Source organism: Colletotrichum fructicola (assembly GCF_000319635.2).
Source record: "Colletotrichum fructicola Nara gc5 chromosome Unknown KSG_Nara_v1_contig03, whole genome shotgun sequence".
In the NCBI taxonomy this organism is placed as follows: Eukaryota; Fungi; Ascomycota; class Sordariomycetes; order Glomerellales; family Glomerellaceae; genus Colletotrichum; species Colletotrichum fructicola.
The window spans coordinates 3374579-3395778 of NW_027094053.1; the positions used below are offsets into that span (position 1 = coordinate 3374579).

The 21200-nt window shown below is 52.5% G+C and overlaps 10 protein-coding genes across 10 annotated transcripts; 6 read left to right on the forward strand and 4 right to left on the reverse strand.

Moving 5' to 3' along the window:
* Positions 1-741: 741 nt before the first annotated feature.
* Positions 742-4380, forward strand: ivn1 (Invasion protein 1; the record flags this gene model as incomplete). Its single annotated transcript, XM_066151503.1, has 8 exons — positions 742-786; positions 844-939; positions 981-1000; positions 1057-1153; positions 1213-2002; positions 2060-2175; positions 2725-2951; positions 3060-4380. The coding sequence occupies 8 exons, from the start codon at positions 742-744 to the stop codon at positions 4378-4380; spliced, it is 2712 nt and encodes a 903-aa protein (XP_066009030.1).
* A 386-nt stretch (positions 4381-4766) lies between these two features.
* On the reverse strand, positions 4767-5988 carry radE-2 (Efflux pump radE; the record flags this gene model as incomplete). The annotated part of the gene is made up of 4 exons (XM_032024281.1): positions 4767-5366; positions 5413-5862; positions 5910-5916; positions 5966-5988. 4 exons carry the CDS (start codon positions 5986-5988, stop codon positions 4767-4769), a joined length of 1080 nt encoding a protein of 359 aa, XP_031879010.1.
* A 1555-nt stretch (positions 5989-7543) lies between these two features.
* PbP450-1-2 (Cytochrome P450 monooxygenase 1) lies at positions 7544-9313 on the forward strand (the record flags this gene model as incomplete). The annotated part of the gene is made up of 5 exons (XM_032024282.1): positions 7544-7594; positions 7655-8455; positions 8537-8851; positions 8914-9080; positions 9151-9313. The coding sequence occupies 5 exons, from the start codon at positions 7544-7546 to the stop codon at positions 9311-9313; spliced, it is 1497 nt and encodes a 498-aa protein (XP_031879030.1).
* Positions 9314-12050: 2737 nt separating this feature from the next.
* On the forward strand, positions 12051-12947 carry CGGC5_v005733 (D-arabinitol 2-dehydrogenase; the record flags this gene model as incomplete). The annotated part of the gene is made up of 1 exon (XM_032024283.1): positions 12051-12947. The coding sequence occupies one exon, from the start codon at positions 12051-12053 to the stop codon at positions 12945-12947; it is 897 nt and encodes a 298-aa protein (XP_031879009.1).
* Positions 12948-13899: 952 nt separating this feature from the next.
* Positions 13900-14873, forward strand: CGGC5_v005734 (uncharacterized protein; the record flags this gene model as incomplete). The annotated part of the gene is made up of 2 exons (XM_032024284.1): positions 13900-14008; positions 14098-14873. 2 exons carry the CDS (start codon positions 13900-13902, stop codon positions 14871-14873), a joined length of 885 nt encoding a protein of 294 aa, XP_031879029.1.
* A 106-nt stretch (positions 14874-14979) lies between these two features.
* On the reverse strand, positions 14980-15702 carry CGGC5_v005735 (Botcinic acid biosynthesis cluster B protein 16; the record flags this gene model as incomplete). The annotated part of the gene is made up of 3 exons (XM_066151504.1): positions 14980-14983; positions 15069-15395; positions 15449-15702. The coding sequence occupies 3 exons, from the start codon at positions 15700-15702 to the stop codon at positions 14980-14982; spliced, it is 585 nt and encodes a 194-aa protein (XP_066009029.1).
* A 743-nt stretch (positions 15703-16445) lies between these two features.
* CGGC5_v005736 (putative oxidoreductase) lies at positions 16446-17357 on the forward strand (the record flags this gene model as incomplete). Its single annotated transcript, XM_032024286.1, has 1 exon — positions 16446-17357. The coding sequence occupies one exon, from the start codon at positions 16446-16448 to the stop codon at positions 17355-17357; it is 912 nt and encodes a 303-aa protein (XP_031879015.1).
* A 200-nt stretch (positions 17358-17557) lies between these two features.
* On the reverse strand, positions 17558-18296 carry CGGC5_v005737 (uncharacterized protein; the record flags this gene model as incomplete). The annotated part of the gene is made up of 3 exons (XM_032024287.1): positions 17558-17624; positions 17677-18098; positions 18159-18296. 3 exons carry the CDS (start codon positions 18294-18296, stop codon positions 17558-17560), a joined length of 627 nt encoding a protein of 208 aa, XP_031879011.1.
* A 546-nt stretch (positions 18297-18842) lies between these two features.
* CGGC5_v005738 (uncharacterized protein) lies at positions 18843-19609 on the forward strand (the record flags this gene model as incomplete). The annotated part of the gene is made up of 3 exons (XM_032024288.1): positions 18843-18918; positions 19084-19476; positions 19530-19609. The coding sequence occupies 3 exons, from the start codon at positions 18843-18845 to the stop codon at positions 19607-19609; spliced, it is 549 nt and encodes a 182-aa protein (XP_031879012.1).
* A 286-nt stretch (positions 19610-19895) lies between these two features.
* CGGC5_v005739 (uncharacterized protein) lies at positions 19896-20911 on the reverse strand (the record flags this gene model as incomplete). Its single annotated transcript, XM_032024289.1, has 2 exons — positions 19896-20652; positions 20778-20911. The coding sequence occupies 2 exons, from the start codon at positions 20909-20911 to the stop codon at positions 19896-19898; spliced, it is 891 nt and encodes a 296-aa protein (XP_031879028.1).
* Between the last annotated feature and the right edge of the window lie 289 nt (positions 20912-21200).

Genomic DNA, 21200 nt, shown 5'->3' on the forward strand with positions numbered 1-21200 from the left:
GACAGGACCTGGGAGGCTATTTCCAATTTGATTCAAAGTCGATCTCATTATGTTCAATTACAAAAACCAATTTTACCTTCGTCTTCGTTAAACACATTGCTCAGTTATCCGGCCCGCAAGCCAAGGATACTGCGGCGTGTCGAAGAATAGTTCCGATACAGTTGCACTACGAATCCCTGCATCCTCCGCACGAACCAGCCCCTGGCCAAAGGCACTTCGAAAGAGAAAACGATAACGAGATTCTTGGCACTGTAACCACGATTGGTTGGCGTTAGACGAACTCAGCCCTGCCGATCCCTAGCGGACATTGTAATGCCCAGCTTCGCGCAGCAAAAACGCGCGTAACCCTCCGTAACGTCAAACACTGCCACAATTCGGGCGGTTTCTGTCGCTACCAGCTTGATTTACACGGGATTTAGACGGCATCGGCATTCGATGCCGCAAAAACTGCACATTTGAAGATCCACCCCCGCCTTATTTCACCTCTTGGCCTGACTCGTTTTCAGCTTCTATTCTCCCTTGCTTCGCCGCTGCCGATGATTAAGGTTTCACCCTGTCTACGTAGGCGGCGCCTAGCGGGCGATCGAAACTGAATTTGATTCTTATCATATTGCTTTTCGAGACTTTGCTTTGGGCAGTGGAGGTCCGTAGTTGATGAGACACGAGCATAGCCAGCCACGGGATAATCTCAAACATCTTCATGTAGACAATGAGTGGGACATTTGTCATGAGCATGCATAGATGTACCCTCTCATCAGCGTCTCGACCGCTTCCATTATTCCAATGGTGACTGCTCTCACAGACCTATGTCAATTCCGTTTCTAAAGCCTCAACAAACTTCAGTCAATCTACCTCGCGTTCAGGACAACTGCCTCCTTCCTTCGAAACACCTCTGCACATCTGCGATGGCGCGTCTTCGACCTGGGAAAGAAATTGCGGGTGAGAAGACAAACAAGCCAAAAGACACACCTTTCAAGCAGCAGCGCATGAAGGCTTGGGAGTATGTCGGATCCAGCCCATGCTGCCATGCATCTAGCTCTCCCGCTAACAGGCCAGGCCCATTCTTACGCCGAAAACATCAATCAGAATCTTCCTCTTCATCGGAATTATTTTTCTTGCTATCGGAGTTTTCTGGCTTGTCCTGAACGACCAGGTATGTGAGCCCAGATCTGCCAGCGCTTGAGAATCGCAACATTCTTATCTCTGTAAAAGGTCAGGGAAATTCGACTCGATTATACGAAATGCCACGAAATCGAATCATACGACGAGCTCGAGGTGATGCCACCAGACAATGTGGAAAAGAAGTTCAAAGCATCTTCGGCGGGACAGCTGGTGGATCAGTGGAAGCGGTCAAACCAGTCTTTAACCTTCGATGGTGTCACGAAGAACTACACGCTTTGCACCATCGAATTCTTCCTCCCGGAAGAGTTGCAACCGCCAGTGCTGTATTACTACCGTCTTACAAACTTTCATCAGAACCATCGCGAGTACATCAACTCTCGTGACAAGAGACAGTTGATGGGCGACAGTGTCAGCATCAACACCATCAAGTTTTCTGATTGTGGGCCCCTGAAGACGCACCACACGGACGACGGATTGGAGGATATCATCTACCCTTGTGGAATGATTGCCAATTCGTACTTCAACGACACTTTCCATGATCCGGTCCGCCTTCCCTCTTCAAGTGGCTCAAACCAGACGCATGCATACAACATGTCCCGAACAGGCATCGCCAAAGACATCGACAGGGCAATCTATCGACCGAGCAGCTACCAGATACCTGCGGAAGCGGGCGCAAATGGCACTATAATTGTTCCTCCCCCTGGATGGGTCGAGCGGTTCCCGAACGGATACCATGCTGGGAATATGTTTAACCCGGCGGAGGACGAATCTTTCATGGTTTGGATGCGAACTTCGGCCGGAAATAGATTTGCGAAGCTTGCCATGCGCAATAACGATGACGCTATGGAAAGAGGAATGTACCGCATCGAAGTCATATCACGTAAGGCACTGGGACCGTTTCTATAATTCAAGCAACCACTGACACTTGTTCAACCAGACTTCCCGATCCACAAGAATCATGGAACAAAATCTGTCATTATCTCCACAAACTCAGCGGTCGGAAGACGCAACGAATTTGTGGGAAGAGCTTACACGGCTTTGGGTGCCTTTTCTGTATTTGCCGCCTTCCTTTTTGCACTTACATTGAGATATCGGCCAAGGAAGCTTTCGGAACACGACTATCTACATCGTAGTAACCTATTACTTCGAAATCGGAGCGCAAGTCTTTGAGTTTGTTTGCTTTATAGTCGACTGGAGTTCGCCTTTGGATAGATCAACTAGAGATGTTTATCATTGCATTGAGCCTTCGTTTCGTCTTGTTGCTTTACAAATACTTTGCACGACACCTTCCTCGTGGCATCGAGAGCTGGCCTACCTTAAGTATGGTAAACTCAGAGGGGTTGCTTGGTCAAAACTCGCAAATCACCCCGATCGTGTGTTATTGCAGCCAGTGGACGCTGTGCAGAAACTCGCTTGCATGCAAGATCCTTTTGCTCTGGACCAATAACAGTTGCGGGCGACGATCAGGGAGGGGTTGACAGGAAAGGGGATCACCAGTGTTGGCTGCCGGCGATCCCTGAACGAACCTCAGCCTGATCCAAAACTTCACCCACAATTTACAGTGGCCGCCGCAGCAATTGGATCTCCGCGGTACAAGCAAAGGCGAACAACGTTTTCAACTTTGGACAATCGTATCGTATCGCTATGGACATCGTTCATCACGACGTCGAACAAGCCCCACCCCCGGTGGCCAAGGGCAGGATCTACGCAACGACGGAGGAGCTATGGACCTGCCATCAAGGGGTCATCACCCGGCTGTACAAAGACGAGAACAGGCCGTTAAAAGAAGTGAAGCAGATCATGGAGACCGAGTACTTCTTCCACGCGACGTAAGTCTAAGACCCTGCCGTCTAAACTTGGAGACACGAGATCCAGGATTGTCGACCTGAACAGGAATCGAGAACGTTACGGGCTAACGGTTTCAACCAAACACACAGGGAGAGAATGTATAAGACGCGGATCAAGCGCTGGGGCCTCGATAAGAAGTTCAAGGAGGCTGAGATACTCGCCATGCTCAAGCTCAAGCGGGACCGCGATGCCGTCGGCAAGGACACGCGCTTCGCCATTCGCAACCAGGACGTCGACTGGGGCCGCGTGGTCCACTACCTCAAGCGCAGGCCCGACCTGCAGGACACCCTGCGCCTGTCAGCCGCTGCTGGTTCCGATAAGTCCGTCGTCCAATGGGATCATGTCATCCAATATCTGAGCGAGAGACCGGACCTGCGGGAGGACCTGGAGACCGTTGCTCGCCTCGACGTCGTCTGTAGGACGCCATCGCCCGTCCCCGAACCGCTTGACCCGGCCCCCGGCCTCCGCTTCGCCGACGAGATCCTCCGCATCCTGGGCGGCTTCTTCGACGGCGTCTTCCAGGACAGCGTGTGGTCCGTCGTGGACGGGGCTCTCTGCACCCGCGGCCGGCGCCCCAGCCGCAAGCGTCTCAACAAGTGGTGCGGCGTCATGGGCGGCGTGTACGAACTCCTGGGCCGCGGCGAGACCGAGGCCGCGACCGCCATCCTCAAGAACGAATACAACTTCATCAAGTGGATCGTCCAGAACTCGGACCCGGAGCTCACCTACTTCCTGTGCTACAACGTGCTGCAGCAGCCCCCGCAAGTATCCGACGTCCTCGTGCCGTACGCTTGCGGCATGTACGCCACGGTGCTCGGGGAGCGACACCCCCTGACGCTGATTTGGCGGCGCATTATAGCAGCCGGCGTGGCAGACCGTGTCGGCATCCTGAGCGCTATGGTTCGGTACACTTCGCTGTACCTAGAGACGAGGCTGGACGTGCTAAATGTCACGATGAACTGGATCCACGGGCTTCAGGGCCAGCTGCTAGAGGCGCTTGGAGAGACAGGAGGTAATGACTTCCAGCGCATAGTATCGATGTACACGCGGGCCGCCCGGGAGTACGCGGACGTTGGACGCCTCAAGGACGAATGTAAATGCCTCTTCGCGCTGGTCGGGCTCCATAGCACAGCGAAGAGGTACGACCTGGCGATGCAGACGCTGGGGCGGGCTCACGGGGTCGTCGAGGAGGTGCGCCGCAGCCACCCGGCCGCCGAACAGCTGATGCAGATGTGGACATACGGCGAGATGGGTCAGCTGAGCTACAGCGTAATGAGTGCCGGAAGGTACAAGAAGAAAAAGAATTACGTGCGGGAGCACGCGTACGCCATGGAGAGGTACGGGGAGCACAGCAAAGAAGCGTTATCGCACATGCTGGAGGTTTTTAGTGCGCTGCCTTGTCGGCTGTGACGAGCTTGTAATTACGATTGGGGAAAACAAAGATTATAATGTTTATTAAACCGCGACGGATAAGAAACAGGTGATGTAATTCAACACGACAACATTCCCCTTAAAGAACTGGGTCGTATCTTTTCCGAATCCTTTCCCCAAAAAGATAAAGCCCAACCGATACGGGAACAAGAAGTAAGCAAACCAATGCCAAAAGGCTGTTTCCCCATCCCAAGCCAAGTGCATCGTACATCTTCAGTCCTCCGAGGGGCATCAAGGCTCCGATCAGGGATCGCAACAATATGACCGCAGCAGAACCCGATGCCGCGTATCTGGGATACGAGTCCATTTGATAACTTTGAAGAGACATCTGGATAGCCGTTAGCTTTAAAAACAGGGCTTCTAAGTTAGGAGGTAGATTTTACTGTTGCTCCTGTCAAACCAAGCGCAAACATCATGGCGCCAATCATGGGGACAATCCAATGGACTCTGTAATGGCTTGCCCATCCGTAGAGTAGCAGCCCGGCGGGCATCAACAACCCTGCCGGAAGGGTAATCCAAGGTGTCAGCTTGACCTCCAGCTTGTATTTTCCATCGTCATCAGAAGTCCTCTTCGCTCGCAGCACCAGATAGTCTTGTATGTGTCCCAAGCTCAACACCCCAATCACCATGCCCAGATCCGCAGGAAGAAAAGACAGCCCGGTGTCTCCCTCGTCAAAGCCGTACTGTGAAGAGTAGACGAACGAAAACGTGGTTACAAGGAGATAGAATATTCCGTAAACAATGCCAACGTAGACCGCAATCGTCGAGACCAGAGGTGTCCGGAACAGGAATTTGAGCGGTCGAATGAGGGCCATCTTGATTCGCGAAGGGCCTTCTGTGTCGAGTTTGCTCCGGAGAGTGTAGTTGCCCGTTGCTTTTCGCATCGCCTTTGCTTTCCGTTCTAGCAAAACAGGTGCGTAGGTCTCCCTCATCACCAAGAGTGCGAGGACGCCAAAAGCCCCTCCCTGTCTCCGTCAATGATGGTCATAACGACATTAAAGTACCACTCACCAAGATGGCCAATAGCCAGTAGACCCACCGCCAACCGGCTGCCTCGATCAGGTATCCTCCTGCGATCGGTCCAAGGGCAGGGCCTAACAGAGGCCCTATTGCCCATAAGGAGATTGCCCTGCCTCGCTTCTCGGGTTTCATCACGTCGACGACGCTTCCTACCCCGACCGTCGTAGGAACTGACCCAGAAACCCCCATTAGAAGTCGAAAGGCCATTAGCATGTCCAAGTTCACACTCAACGCCGCACCAATGCTAAAACCGGTGAATGCAATATTTCCCGCATGGTAAACATACATCCGCCCGTGCATCTCGCTGAGGGGAGCGATGACAAGCGGACCAAAGGCAAATCCGAGGAAGTAGATCGAGACCACGAATGTCGATGCCATAGGAGAGCTATTGCCGAACTCCGCCATCAACTTCGGGACACCAGGCGCAAACATTGATGAACCCTGTCTCCAATAAGCATTGAAAAATACGGCGCAGTCTTATTACTTACCAGAGGCCTGTAATTCGTTAGCGCTTCTCAATACTCAGGTGATAGACGTAACTCACGATATGATTGACAAAATTGACATTACCGTTAGATTTACCCATTTACGCGACTCTGGCCAATTCATGGGATTATCAGGATCGTCGGGCCCGTTCCAGTCGACAATTCTTTGGTTTTCAAGAGCATCTTCATCGGCGAGTATTTGGTTTGCATATTGTCGATTGCATTCGGGTTGCTGATCAGAAAGACGCGTAGCAGGGACCGTCGGTGAGAAACCGGAAGTCCCTTTTTCGATATCAGAGCTTCCCGCCATTTGGTTTTGTCGATGTTGAATGGTATCTTCTTGGCTGTAACACGACGACTTGATTTAATCACAGCTTATTCTCCATTCCATGGTCTCTTTCTTCTATCTTTTCACAGTATTCCACTTGTCTCGCTTCTGGGGGTTGCGACCTAGCCAACGCTCTATGGATCTCATCTCGGATTTCACACTATTTTCGTACGTGAAATTCCGTACCATCTACTGAAAGGCATTCGTCAACCGGCCCCGTCAATCATCACCTGCTGACACTTGATGGGGCTCACACAGGACCTATTCACTAAGAGAGCCTGGGTTTACTTCTAGATTGCCAAAGTCTACCATATGGCGCAGCATCAATACAACCATTCATGACTTACGCCGGGACCATCATCATCATCATGCTCTCGTCTGGACTCAAGAGCACAGAAACGATAACGACAACGACGACGAGATGTCCCGCAGATCTGCGAGCTAGCCTGTCAGTGATTGCAGGAAGAGGCTTAGCTCCAAGCTTCGCTTCTAGGCTTGACTGTGCAGGGCGAAGACCATTTAGCCCCCGAATCTGCTACGCCCTACAGTTTCTGCGGAGTTGTATTTGACCGCCACAGCGCACGCCCAGGGTCTAAAACCTTGTCCCGAGAACATGCCGTACCTATTTCCCGAACTCCGTAGAGAACTCCAATTTGGCTTCAGATTTACCGCGCATTACGACACAGGCTTATGGCAACGAAACCGTCTGTGGGCGCTGGTGATTGGAAATGTTCCACAATCTCAAAATTAACCCCGGATTCCTGACGCTGGAACAACGGGATTCGTTCCCACTTGACAGCCCTCAACTCCGTCGCCCTCCAAGGCCGCCAGCATTGTGATTTCAACGAGAACGAGCTTCGTTAGTTCATCCGAATGAAGCAAGCTGGCGCCCTAAAAGGCTGCGTCTGATCTCTCGGGCTGATCTCATTGCCGGGTATCTCGTTTTCGTCTCGCATCCTTTTCCCGTTTTCGCATCTGCCAATGATTCGTCAAAGCTGCAATCGCCGTCCCAGCATTGTCAAGGGTACCCCCGGACGTTGCTCATCCGGAACCCACCAATCCGGGCAGTGACGATTAGATGCGCCCTGGCGGTCGCATTAATTCGGGGTTCAATACTCGTATTTCTCGGGTTACAAGGGTTGATCGCCTCATCAGGACGAAGAGCATTCCAAAGATGCACCATCAAACATGAATGCAACGATGAAGACATGCTTTAAATTCTCTTTCACCTATCGCTGGACGCAAATTTGGGCCAGAAACGTCCCACAAAGCATCACACTCATTTTTCCTGACATAGAAGAGGGCAGGAATGTTCTTACAGATCGACATTTGGACAGGCCTATTGGCCTTTGTTGGCTTGGTGAGTCCGTCGCCGTCGCCGTGATATCTGAAACGGCCACATCTAACGACATTTGCCAAGATCGCGATCTATCTCGCATTTTCAGTATTTTACAACCTTTTTCTTCACCCACTGCGAAGCTTTCCGGGACCTTTCCTTCTCCGCGCCACACGACTAGGCTTCGGCTACAAACTCAACAAAGGCACGCTTCCGTTTGACATCTTGGAGCTGCATAAGAAGTACGGCGACATTGTCCGAGTAGCGCCCAATGAACTCGCCTTCAACAATGTCAGTGCCTGGAAGGATATCATGGGCCACCGATCTTCAGGTGCGCCGGAATTTGAGAAATATCAGATGTTCTACCGCCCTGTCACGACGATTCCCTCTACCATTGTCAGCTCCGGCGGAAAAGAGCATGCATTGCTGAGGAGATCGATGTCGCATGGCTTCAGCGAGCGCAGCCTGCGGGATCAGCAACCCCTCATCATGCAGTATGTGAACCTCTTCATCCAGCGTCTTCACGAGAACTGCGTCAAAGACGAACCGATCGACCTGATGGCCTGGTACAACTTCACCACGTTTGACATCATCGGTGATCTTGCGTTCGGTGAGCCGTTTGGATGTCTCGAGAGGTCAGATTATCATCCCTGGATTCGTACAATCTTCATCTCAGCTCGGCTTGGGACGGTTGTCCAAACTGCCAACCACTACCCCTGGCTGAAGAAGCTGATGCTCAACCTGTTGGCGACCAAATCCGCAAGAGCGAGTCGCGGAAAGAATCTCAACAACGCCAGAGAAAAGGTTCAGCGACGCATGGACCTGGGCGGTAAGGGAGGCAGACCAGATCTCATCGAAGGATTGCTGAAGAAGAAGGATGAACTCGTAAGCCCTAACCTGTCGTCCTCTAATGTAGCCCTTATGCATCAACAACGTTGTATCCGTTGACTTACTTGTATACTCCAGGGTCTCTCTTTCGACCAGCTTGCTGCCAACAGCAACACGCTCGTCATCGGAGGATCAGAAACAACAGCCACTCTGCTGTCCGGGGTGACTTATTATCTATTAACCAACCAACATACGCTTGAGAAGCTGGTATCTGAAGTTCGGTCGACCTTCGAAAAGGAAGATGACATCACCATCATCTCGGTCAACAAGTTGAGCTACATGCTAGCTTGCCTGGACGAGGCTCTCCGTATCTACCCTCCTGTTTCGATGGGTCTGCCGCGAGTGACTCCCAAAGAGGGCGCCACTGTCTGTGGTCGCTTCATACCTGGAAATGTGAGCTGTCCGAAGAGTAAATCCCAACACTGAAGCTGTAATGCTGACTGATTTCAACACAGATGACTGTTGCCATTCATCAATGGGCGATACATCACAACGAAGCCTACTTCAAAGATCCATTCAGTTTCCGCCCGGAGAGATTTCTCGGCGACCCAGAATTCGCCTCCGATAACCGAGACGCATTCCAGCCTTTCCACATTGGAGCCCGAAATTGTCTGGGACGAAAGTGAGATCACCCCTGCCATCACCGCGATTTGTATTGTTTGAGAGTTGAATTCAATAGCTGACATGAGCAGTTTGGCGTATGTCGAGATGCGCCTCATTTTGGCTCGTTTGATTTGGAGTTTTGACCTAGAGCTTGCGGAAGAGAGCCGAGATTGGGTCGGACAGCAGAAGGTCTTCATTCTGTGGGACAAGGGGCCTCTCAAAGTCCACCTGAAGCCCGTCGTTAGAGCTTGAAGCAAATTGAGAATGTTTTCGTACTAGACCTACTTTGCCTTAGAACATCCAATTTATCTATTTGTAAACATGGCTTGTTGCTGTGGATAACGGAACAATTAGTGAATGGTGATCGGCCCCCGCACTCGTTCACAGTCAGCCAAGACTCAACTCGGCCATCCATGTGAATGGACAAGTTACACGCTGACCCAATCGGACCACGCTAATGCAGTTACTGCGCAGTAACATTTGGGCTACGTCTACGGCAGCCTGCAGGGACGACTGGCTCAAAACACCTTTTTTTGTTAGAGTGACGGCGAGAGGGGTGCAAAACTGCCTTTTTGAGTTAGAACGCCCCTCTTTGACGGGTGTATAAGGGCTCTGATTGGCCTAAAAGATAAGATTAGCGGCGATAAGAGGGCGCGTACCTCACGTAATTAGCAACTGAGGCACACGCGCGCGCACTCCACAAAAATGTTACGACCCGATATGCAGGAATAACAGATAACCAACCCACTTAGGCAGCGGGCGGCTAGGACAGGACATTTGTACTGCAGGATCACGGGAACAACAGGGACTCACTCGGTAAACGGAAGAACTATGGTCCAAGTCACGTGACGATAAGATAACGATCATATTGGATCAATATGATCCAACACGACTTGGGGGCCGAACGATCATTCTGGATCAGAATGATCCAGATCGACCCAAGGTACAAAGGAACATGTTCGGAATTAGACTTGTATATAGTATGACCCTGAGCCTGGCTCATGGTCAGACTTCCATAGCTCTTCAGCAATCAACTTAGTATTCATCCTCACGGATACTCTCAGCTTACCTTCACTGCGACTTACTTGTTGAGCCTAAGACTGATCACCTTAGCCTCTGAAGACCGATCTACTACAGCCTACCACCTGCGACCCAGACCACGACCAAGTGTACTGTTATTACGTCTCAATCCCCAGCTTCTGTTAGCAGACCCTACTGTCGGATAGCTGACCGTAACAAAAAAGTGAGCCCCTACTGTCAGATTAGAGGTAGTAAAAGAATAGTGAGGTATTGTCTTGTTCTTGTGTGTGTTCAATAATAAAAGATCTTCTACTATTTATGTCCAGAGTGAGGGCTTTTACCCTTATCCATAGAGTTTGGCATAACCATAGAAAACTCTTCTCAGCTCCTCTCAAGGTCGCATAGTGGCGGACACCTTTCATAGTGACTGACACCTCTCAAGGTTATCATGGCCAATTTGACAGCAGTAGCCAGGTTAAATCTGAGGCTTTAGCAGTCCTACTACTAAAACCCACTATAAATATGGCGCTCTTACTACTAGAACTACAGGGTATATAGCGTACTTCTCAGGGGATAAACTCACGCCGCAAGTCACATATTGTTACGGTCAGCTATCCGACAGTAGGGTCTGCTAACAGAAGCTGGGGATTGAGACGTAATAACAGTACACTTGGTCGTGGTCTGAGTCGTAGGTCGTAGGCTGATAGTAGATCGGTCGTCAGAGGCTAAGGTGATCAGTCTTAGGCTCAACAAGTAATTCGCAGTGAAGGTAAGCTGAGAGTATCCGTGAGGATGAATACTAAGTTGATTGCTGAAGAGCTATGGAAGTCTGACCATGAGCCAGGCTCAGGTCATACTATATACAAGTTCTGCACAGTATCTCTTGTGGTGGCTATGTAGGATATCCGTGCTATCCAACATATCCATGGATAGCTGGGATAGCGGACATATCCAACATATCCATCTTTGCCCTGTATCCGTGCTGTTCCCGAAGTCACGTGACCTGTACCATAGTTCTTCCTTTCCCGATGGTTCCTGGTTACACCTGTGTTACTGCTTACATATGTTCTGTGTTAGCCGCCGAGATGCCAGGCGGGGCTGTTCCAACGTGTCATGCCTGTCGGGTCGTAACACATATATCCTACCCACAAAACCTACCCGCACTTATAATATATTTAACGTTTACTACCCCTAAAACTATGGGGGTTTCTCACTATAATTACAGCGCTCTACAGCAGATCACACCGCAGGCGCTTAGATAAGCGAGACTTTAGCCAATCAGAAGCCGCCATCTCAGCAGCACGTAGAGGGGTAGATGCAACAACCTAAAAAGGAAATTCTGGGTTTTGAGCCAGTCGTCCCTGCAGGCTGCCGTATACGTCCAATCGGAAGGCCGATAAAACATTAATACTGTGCGACGAGTCAATGAAGCCTGCCAAACGTCTGACAAGAAAAACCCCAGTAAAATGACGTTATGTTCGACATGGAGATGGTCAAATGGCATTCTTTACTCAGCACTAGGTCGGTTCATGGCGAATATCATTCACGAAAATCCTTCGCGCGCAATGGTTCCAACACACTCCAGTGACATAAACATCAGCGTGTGGCTTGATAGGGTCATCCCCGCCACCTTGCTGCAGGTACTGTACAGTAACCGCATGGCAAACACCATTTTGCCGTATCCAAAGAACCTTCTCCGCACGAAGCCACCGTTACTGTACAGTTCGCGGATCACAAAAGCGGAGACAGTGACATTTCGATGAGTTTTGTACAAGTCGCTGTACAAGAAACCTCGCTCAAAAAGACAACCCACCCAACTGGACAGGCCATTCGAAAGACAAAATTCTCCTCAGGCTCATCTCGGAAACCACTGTAAAGACTGATAGAACATAGGTTATTGCCTGCGTGTCTATCTCTATCAAAAGTCTCATAAGCCCTCAGCGCTCTTTCGCTCCTACAAACCGACACAATGTCCATTCCGCGCGACCAGCTCAAGTTCCGAGCTCCCCCCTCCATGCAACTCAGCGATGGGTCCGCCACCTCCAAGACCGCACCCCCGCAACCAATCCCCGATATCACACCAGCCGAGCGGGCCACGGCCCGCTTTGCAGTCACCGGCAACGCCATCATCACCGGCGGGGCCGGCGATATCGGCTCCGTCGCCTGCAGAGCTCTGCTGGAGCACGGCCTCCAGGGTCTCGCCATCTTTGACCTTCACCCTGATGCAGGACAGGCAACTGTCAACGACCTCAAATCCGAGTTTCCCGATGCCAAAATCACGTTTACAAAGGTCGACGTGACAGATGCTGAGGCAGTGTCGCAGGCGGTTGCACAGACCGAACGTGACATCGGTCCGATTAACCTGTGCTTTTGCTTCGCGGGCATTGCCTTTGCCATACATGCGCTGGATATCACGCCGGAACAGTGGCGGAAGATGTTTGAGGTGAACACCACCGGCGCCTTCCTTGTGGCTCAGGCTGTGGCAAAGTCGATGGTCAGCCGGGGGAATGGCGGGAGCATCGTTCTCATGGCGAGCATTTCGGCGCATATTGTGAACTTTCCCCAGCCACAGGTTCACTACAACGCTGCGAAGGCAGCCATTTTATCCATCAAGAAGTCGCTTGCGGCAGAGTGGGCGAGGTACGGCATTAGGGTCAACAGTATCAGCCCCGGATATATGGACACCATCCTGAATGAGGGCGAGGGTCTGGAAGAGCATCGGCAGACTTGGAAGCAGAGAAACCCTTACGGTAGGATGGGCAAGCCGGAGGAGCTGACTGGGGCTGTGATTCTGTTGGCTAGTAGAGCCGGCAGCTACATCACCGGAGCGGACATTCTTGTCGATGGAGGTATCAGTGTCTTTTAAGGATATGAGTTGAGTTCGAAAAGAGTATCTTGTATTGACTCTTGAGCCATCCAACTTCTTTCATGCTATTTATCAATCTCTTCTGTCGACTAGGACTAGTGAAAATCCCAATCCTCCCAAGCCTATAATCGTGCTCACCTGTCGATGTCTTTTGCGCCCTTCGGCATAAGTCCGATTCGGCATAAGCCCGACCCCATCTGCGGGGGACCGTGTCAGGTCAAAAATGATTTTGTAGAGATACTTAGGCTCTGACAGTAAGTTGCGGAGACTCTGCCAGTTACCGCGACTTAGTACATCTATCGTGGGACTGATATGCCCAAACTGAAAGCGCACATGTGATTTCAGAACTTATTCTGTTTACTCCTTTGTAATATAAGCGACATCCTCGACCCATTCTCCATGTATCTTGGTTATCACGGTTCGACATCAGCATCATGTTCTTCTTCATCTCACTAACCGATGCCATCTTTGTACCCAAGACAACGATAACTATTCCGAAGGCGTAGCTTCCGTTGGCACTATGCGGCTGGAACCTCATGACACCGAGAGGTTTTTCAATACAGATATTCCTGGCACGTTGGTTTCTGAGTGTCAAATGCAGCACCGATCTTTTCTCCGCTGCTGGTCCATGTAATGAGGCAGGGGTACGGAGAATCATCCCCCACCCAGCGTGCGGGACCCCAGCCTGGCGGGGGAAGGAATCCAACCTGGCTGTGTCCACAAACAAGGATACCCTATCCACTCCTTGTTGACAGGGGCGTAAGCAATCCACATGAGTCCACATACGGCTCAGCCCAACGAGTTAGCGTCCGCCGGTTCCACAGGTCTCATATTGCCTGCTCCGAGAAATGACCAACCTCTCCTCTTCCAACTTCGTTCGCACCCGCATTGAGGCAGCATCTCGATCCAGCTTTGACACACGAAAACGCACAGATTCTGGGAATAAGGAGCAATGTCCGCGGAATCCTCAAACATCTGGGACAAGGATGACGAATGGGCTGGAGTGAGCAGCTCCAGAGAGCGAAGGAAACGGCAGAACCGTCTCCACCAACGAGCGTATCGTGAGTGCTACCCACACCCAGACGGAGATGCGACGGCCTCGGATAGTGGGCGAAGGATGCACACTTTGTACCAACAACATCGAAATTAGGTGCCAAAAAGCGGCTCGAGAAGTTCCCTGTAGCGCTACATGCCGGTCTCGACGTGACGTCTAAACCTGCCGCTGCTGGTGGCCCGAAAGCGAGTGTCTCGGCCGTCATCCAGTCTACGACCTCCCGCCAAGAGCAAGCTCAGCTCTTCACAGCCGTCATTGATCAGCTCCCACTGTTGATCCTCGTCAGGTGTACCGGGCTCCACGAGAGAATCAAGGAGTTCCTGCAGATGGCCTTTACCAACTGGGGCCTGAACCTACCCGCGGCGCGCGACCTGCCGCTCGTCACCCGGCTAAACACCTTTGATGCGCTAGCCCGCAACGCGCTGATGCTGCAAATACCATTCGAGATGCTAGAAAGGGACGAATTTTGTTCCCTGTTCAACTATCAAGGGCCTAATACACCAGATCGGTCGAACCTTCCCGAAACGCTGCGTCCGACCGAACTGCAGAGGGCTGTGACGCATTATTCGTGGCTGGACCTGTTCCCCATTCCCAAGATGCGGGATAACATACTGCGGGGCATTGAGGCGGGTATATATGACGAGGACGTCTTGTGCGAAACGCTCTGCTGCGAGCTGCTGAATCTTGAAGACGGGACAAACGCAGCTCTCGTCGTGTGGGGTGAGTCTTGGGATGCCGCGGGATGGGAGTTTAGCGCGGAGTTCTTTTCAAAATGGGGTCCGTTGCTACATGGCTGCGATGAAGTGCTGGAATCGACAAACTACTGGAGGCAAAAGAGGGGTGCAAGATGTCTTGAATTTGTACTGAGTTAGGCAGATTAGGTATCATCTTTCTAAGAGAGTCCGTGTAACCTTCTAAATGCCCAATTATCCAAAATCCTCGAACCATTAACCGTCGTGATGCCATCTCCACCCGCACCTAACTGTTTATCATGTTTTCCACAAGCCAAATCAACTAAGAACGGTCCCAAGTGTTCCGTGGGGGTATGTTGTCGCCGTAGTGCTGACCTCATTATCGGTACCAGAACGGCACTCATCGCATGGTAAGTAAACCCGGGATCTGGGATGTACGGCTTGATGGCTTCATGGTTAGACGGATCAACACCCATCGGCCGCACAGACTCGACGTTGAACTTCGACGTCCGCAGCTTGGCCAGCGCCACCTCTGTCTCCCCCTTCACCACGCCGTAGTAAGGTGTGAAGAGGCCCGGAGTCGCAGTTGCGCCGCCGCTCGAGACGTACACGAAGCGGAACGGTTTGTCGTCGGTGGACGGTATTTTCGAAAAGGCCGCTGCGGCCGCTAGAGGGAAGTCTTTTGTGATTTTGACGTATTCCCTGAGTTTTGGTCAGCTACAGGATGATACAAATCGTAGCGGCGTAGACAGTACTCTTTTGTGACTTTCGTCTGGCTGATGCCCAGCGCCCAGACCACGCCGTCGGCATCGTCGACCTTGGCAAGGACGCTCGGCTCGAAGGTTTCAAAGTCTTTGTGGATGATCACGTTGGCTTTCGGGTTGTTTCCTACCATGGGCACCGGTCTTCGGCTGAGGATGGAGATCTTGGTGACGTCCTTGGACTTGAGCATGGCGTCGAGGACGCTGGATCCGACGAGGCCGGTGGCCCCCGTGAGAATGAGATGCATGGTGGCAATGAGAGTGGGAATGCAAGATGTTGGAGGAGGAAAAAGCAGAGGATCAATGAAAGAAAGCAGAAAATCTATGGGAGGAAAGAGACAGCCACCAAGGATGGGAAGACATGCACGTGATAGATTGGAGCTCTCATGCATGTCCATGATTTCGATAATGTAGCCCGCAGCAGGGGTGTAAGCAGTCAAAACTGAGACACACATCCATTATGACCAATGGGGAGTGAGAGAGGCATGTTGGTTCCCTGGGTGCTGCAGTAATGCCTGGTCGAACCTGGGCCTCAGGTGGATTGCTTACTCCCCTGTCTAGCGTGGGCCCGAGATGAGATCTTGGCCCCCATTCAACCTTGGAAGTCGGGACGAGGACAAAGTCCGAGGACAGTGCAGGGACTATTGAGCCTCATGGCGTGCTAGCTGCATCTTCAAACTCCGCTGGAAGTCTTGGTGTCTGTTCTTATACTTGCGGTGCTGTAAGTACTCGCTTTCTACCTCGGGATAGCTCCGGCCATGTTCAAACTCCGCTCGTGGTCGTCTTGCCTCGTCATGTACTTGATGCCTTGAATGGTCAAAGTTCTGTCATAGTCTGCTAGTATATAAGTCGTAGTGCCACCTTGAAAAATATAGTCGCGGTTTGTCGCTATGCTCTTCAAATCACTTCAATTTAGTTCTTGACCTCCGTCTCTCTGCCTATCGTGGTCTACCACTGGTTCCAAAGACTTCTGCAACTCGACACCGCCATCATGCCTCAATTTCGCCAGGAAGATATTCCTGAACTCAAAGACCAAGTCATCATCGTCACCGGCGGAAACGCAGGCTTGGGATTCGAAACGGTAAAGCAGCTCGCATCCCGCAATGCCGCACGCATCTACCTTGCCGCCAGGTCGCAGGAGAAAGCCGAGCAAGCCATCAAGGACATCCAGACGGCAAACCCCGCCGCAAAGAATATCAGCTTCCTCAAGCTCGACCTCGCATCCCTCGAGAGCGTGAAAGCCGCCGCCTCCGCCTTCCTCTCCCAAGAGACCCGCCTCGACATCCTCATCAACAACGCGGGCATCATGATGACCGCAGAGGGCCTCACGAAAGACGGCTACGAGATCCAATTCGGCACCAACGTCGTCGGCCCCGCGCTCTTCACCCAGCTGCTCCTCCCCACCATGCGCGAGACCTCCAAACTCAACCGCGAAACACGCGTCGTGATGCTCGGATCTGCATCCCACTCCATGGCGCCGAGCGACGTGTACAATTTTGCCGAGTTCCGCACGACGATGCCCGACCGCGCGACGACGCAGCGCTACACGATTTCCAAACTGGCTGATTTGCACTATGCCAAGGCCCTCGCGGAGAGGGAGCAGAATGTCAAGATTATCCCCGTGCACCCCGGCATGGTCGCGACGAACCTCCACCACGCCTCGGCGGGGTTCTTCCTGCGGCCATTTCTATATGCAGCAATCGCGTTCGCCACGCCTGTTGAGAAGGGCGCGCTGTCCCAGATCTGGGCGGCTGTCAGCCCGGAGGCGAAGAATGGGCAGTACTACGGCCCGGTTGGGAAGGCGGAGTCGGGATCTAAGGCGAGCCAGAACCGCGAGCTTCAGGAGGTGTTGTTTGCGTATATTCAGACGGAGTTGGAAGGTCATGTTGAGAAGATGGCGTAGTTGAGGTGCTTCGAAAGTAGTAATTCATGGTTGACTAAGTCCAAAGGGTTCAAGATCCTGGTTTCCGTGAGGCATGTATGGCATTGTCACACCCATTTCAACACCTTGCGTCCAAGATGGTGACAGAGCGTCAAATGTTGTTGGATATGCAGTTTCTCCCAGGCTCTGGCTCTCGGGAACCGTCGTGGACCCAAACATATCTAGGCCCAAGACTGCTGGCACCTGCCCTGGAAGGTCTGTTGTTGGAAGCCCCCAAGGTACTTCTGGCTGTGCGGGAAATGGTGGCGGCGGCATTGTGAACGGAATTTCGTTTCCTAACGTAAGTTCATCCGGCGGCGACAGCTGCGCAAGATACGTCTGTTCCCCCGGTGGAAATAGCCCCATCTGCAGGTCCTGGTCTGCCGTACCGCTCCTCGAGCGCTGGTTCTCGTCAGCCTCGGCGGCCCAGTTGTCGCCGAACCCGTTGTTGAAGACACCATAAACCTCGTCTTTGACGCTCATCAACTGCGTCATCGCCTCTGAGACGGGCCTCGGCTCAACGAGGGGCTGCCCAGTCTGGGCGCGCATCGCATTAATCTCAGCCGCAAGACGCCGGTTCTCCGCGATCAGGTCTTGCATGTCCTCAGCGGCGTCTAGACACATGTCCCGCTGGGTACGGAAGTGCTTGATGCTCTCGTTGACGATGAGGACTTTGTTTAAGCGGCGGGCGTTGGCGAGGGACGGAACCAAGCGGGCCAGGTCCTGTTCCACATGTCAGTCACCATGCCCCAGTTACATCTTGATTCTAGAAGGCGATGTTACTATGATGTTCTCCTTCATCTCACACCGTTTCCTCTTCTCGGTGGCCAGGTTGCGCGCATTTACATGCGCGGGCAAAGGGCGGACCCGTTTCCGCTTTTGGACCTTGCCGCTGGCGGTGGTGTCGTGCGGGTTCGACATTGCTCAGCGACTGTCCAGCAATTATGAAATAGATTTTCTGTGCTTCGGCGCACTGCCAAGGGTCTTGAGAAAGAGGCTCAACGGGAATGCAGGCGCTGGACGGGAGTGATGCAACGCTCCTTCGTGTGCATCAGCAAGCTGGGTTGCTTCTCCGCAGTGGTGGGCGTGGCGGAATTCATGGCGGAAAGGCCCCGATAGGCAAAGTGCGGTTTGCTGGTTCGAGGAGATCCGCCCGGTTGATTTTAGCGTTGTGATTTGGTGTTGGTTAGTCGGATAACGATGATTGGGTTAAGTGTATTCTGCCTATCCGCTATACTGGGTCAATGCATAGTATGATCTACTCGGATTATTGAATAATTCTGGTGGACCCCTGAAAGCAACCGTCCAACGGCTGACATCGCGAAAAGCCACAACACGTGGGATTGAGTTTTGTTATCATCACCGAAGGCTCCGGCGTCTTGGGACTCAATCTCATCCAAAGACGCATTTCCTCTACGTAACTGACTCTTACTACACTCTTTTGGTGTTTTGATTCATTCGTTCAAGATGTCGGCTTACCCCAAGACGTGGCGCGACAGCGCATATCTCGTCATCTCAGGCATCCAGCTGACCGCCATGCTCAGTGAGTCTCACCTCCGCACATGTCTTTCTTTTCATTAGATGACCTTCACTATTCATTAATCTCTATGAAAATCACGAAAGATCTCATATTCTAGCCATTGATGCGATCCTAAACTGGGATGACGGAACTCAATCTCACATGAGCTAATACTAACCCTCTCACCAGTGGTCGATCTCGTCCCCCTGTACCCGGCCTCGCTCTACGCAACGCCGTCGTCACCGCTACACTTCCTCCAGCTCCTGCGCGACTTCTACATCAAGACCTACAACGACCCTTTCTTCGTCATGGCGCACGATGCCCAGCCCTCGTGGTACACGCTCTTCACCTACCTCGAGGTTTTCTACCAGCTCCCCATGACCCTGTGGATGGTCTGTCGCTTCTGCCGCGGCACTGGCACCACCGTGGGCTTTGAGCTTGCTGTCCTCGTCTTCTGCGTGGAATGCGCTTTGACGACGTTGACCTGTATCTTCGACGTTTCCTACTGGGACCCCAACGTGTACAGCGAGGCCCAGAAGGATGTCTTCATCTTCAATCTGTATGGTCCGTGGGTTGTCATCCGTAAGATGCTCCTCCTTCTTGTGTTTTTTCTCGATGCTGATAAGTGAATGAAGCCACACTGATGGGACTGGACATGTGCCTGCGCATCCTCAACCGCGCAAACTCCGCCGACAAGACCAGGAAGATCCAGTAGAACAGGAAAGGGCCTCCGGGCATTTTTGGTTTCATTAGGATATCGTACATCCATGCTCGGTCAGACCGCGCGCGTAATCCAGACGAGTGATCCAAACTCCGTTTCCCCTATACGTCCATGTGTACATTTCAGTTCCAGGCCAGAATGATTCCCTCCCTTGCCCACCAAACAAGAAACTCCAAGCTTGTGTCGTGAAAAGGCCTTCAAAGAGCGGCGTCAAATATACATGAATCGGACCACATCATACAACTTCTCCACCATCATTGTCCAAGGCCAGCAAAAGGCCTTAGTCCATTCGCTTGGCAGCCTTGGAGTATCCCCAGCCATTACCAACACCGTTCAGCCCATACCCCAGCGGCGTCGCGCCGCCAAGTCCCCGCCCCCTCAACCTCTTGGGCAGGACCACGCCAAAGAAGTACGTCCCCGCGACGAGCACGCCCGCCATGAAGGAGGTGATGATGTAGAACACGGTGCTTGCGTACACGTGCCCGCCCATGCCCTGCCACTCAACGTGTCCCTCAATCTTGGGCAGGTTCGGTGTCGGGAACCATCTCACGGATAATGTCAACGGCAGCGGGTCGCCGATCACCATCCTCTTCGTATGCGTGCCGTCCATGTGGCTCAGTGGGCTCGTGCTGTACGCCGTGCCGGAGTCCAGGACGCCCGAGTCGTGCGGGCGGGTGTGGTGCTTCGGCATGCTGTGGAGGAGCACGTTCATGTGCGTGCTGACGTGCAGATGGCTGAGCTGGAGGGTGCCGGCGAGCGCGAAGACGAGGGGGATGTATTCCTGTACATGGGGCTTCTCGCCGACGGTCTCGACGTGGGGCTTGGGGCGGGCGGGCAGGCGGCAGGATAGGGGCGCGTCGTTGTGGATGTAGAACTCGAGGAGGTGGAAGAAGGGGTCGGTGATCATCGGGATCGTGCAGTTCAGCTCGCCCTCATGGCCGTACTGGAACTCGAGGGGCTTGTTCGTCTCTTCACAGATCGGGAAGGGGATCCATTCGATTTCGTGATTGGAGTTTTCGACGTGTTCACCTGTTTCGCTGCGATGAGTGTTAGCCGGGCCGTTCAAGTTCAAGCGACATTCCCGCGAGAGGGCCTGATGGGCATATTGCGCCCATTGGTATTGATAAGGGCTTGGGGAAGATCGCCAAGGGAGAGTACGCACGAGCTTCGGTTCATGCACTCCACGTGGATGGGCGCGCCGTAGTGGTAGGAAGGGAGGCCATCTTCGGGGTTGGCTGTAGCTAGCCTTGACAGGCCGAGGGCGGCGCCCAGCAAGAGATGCGACAGCGAAGGCATGATGGAGATGAATCGCGAGGTTGACGTAGGGCAACCGGCAGGATTTAAGGTGTCCTAGCAAGACCGGGGCATTGCCTGACTCGGAGTGGTGGGCGCGACGGAGAGCGATCCGGGTCCAGCTTTCCCCGGAGCGAACTGGAGATCATTTAATCAAAAGGTGACAGCTGTCACTGGAGCTGCAGCTTGCGTATCTGCACGGGCTGGTTGTAGATAAGATAACGGCGGATCCGCTTATCACGCGAGATCACGTGAATAGTACTTCAAGTGAGTTATGCAACTATCCAAGACA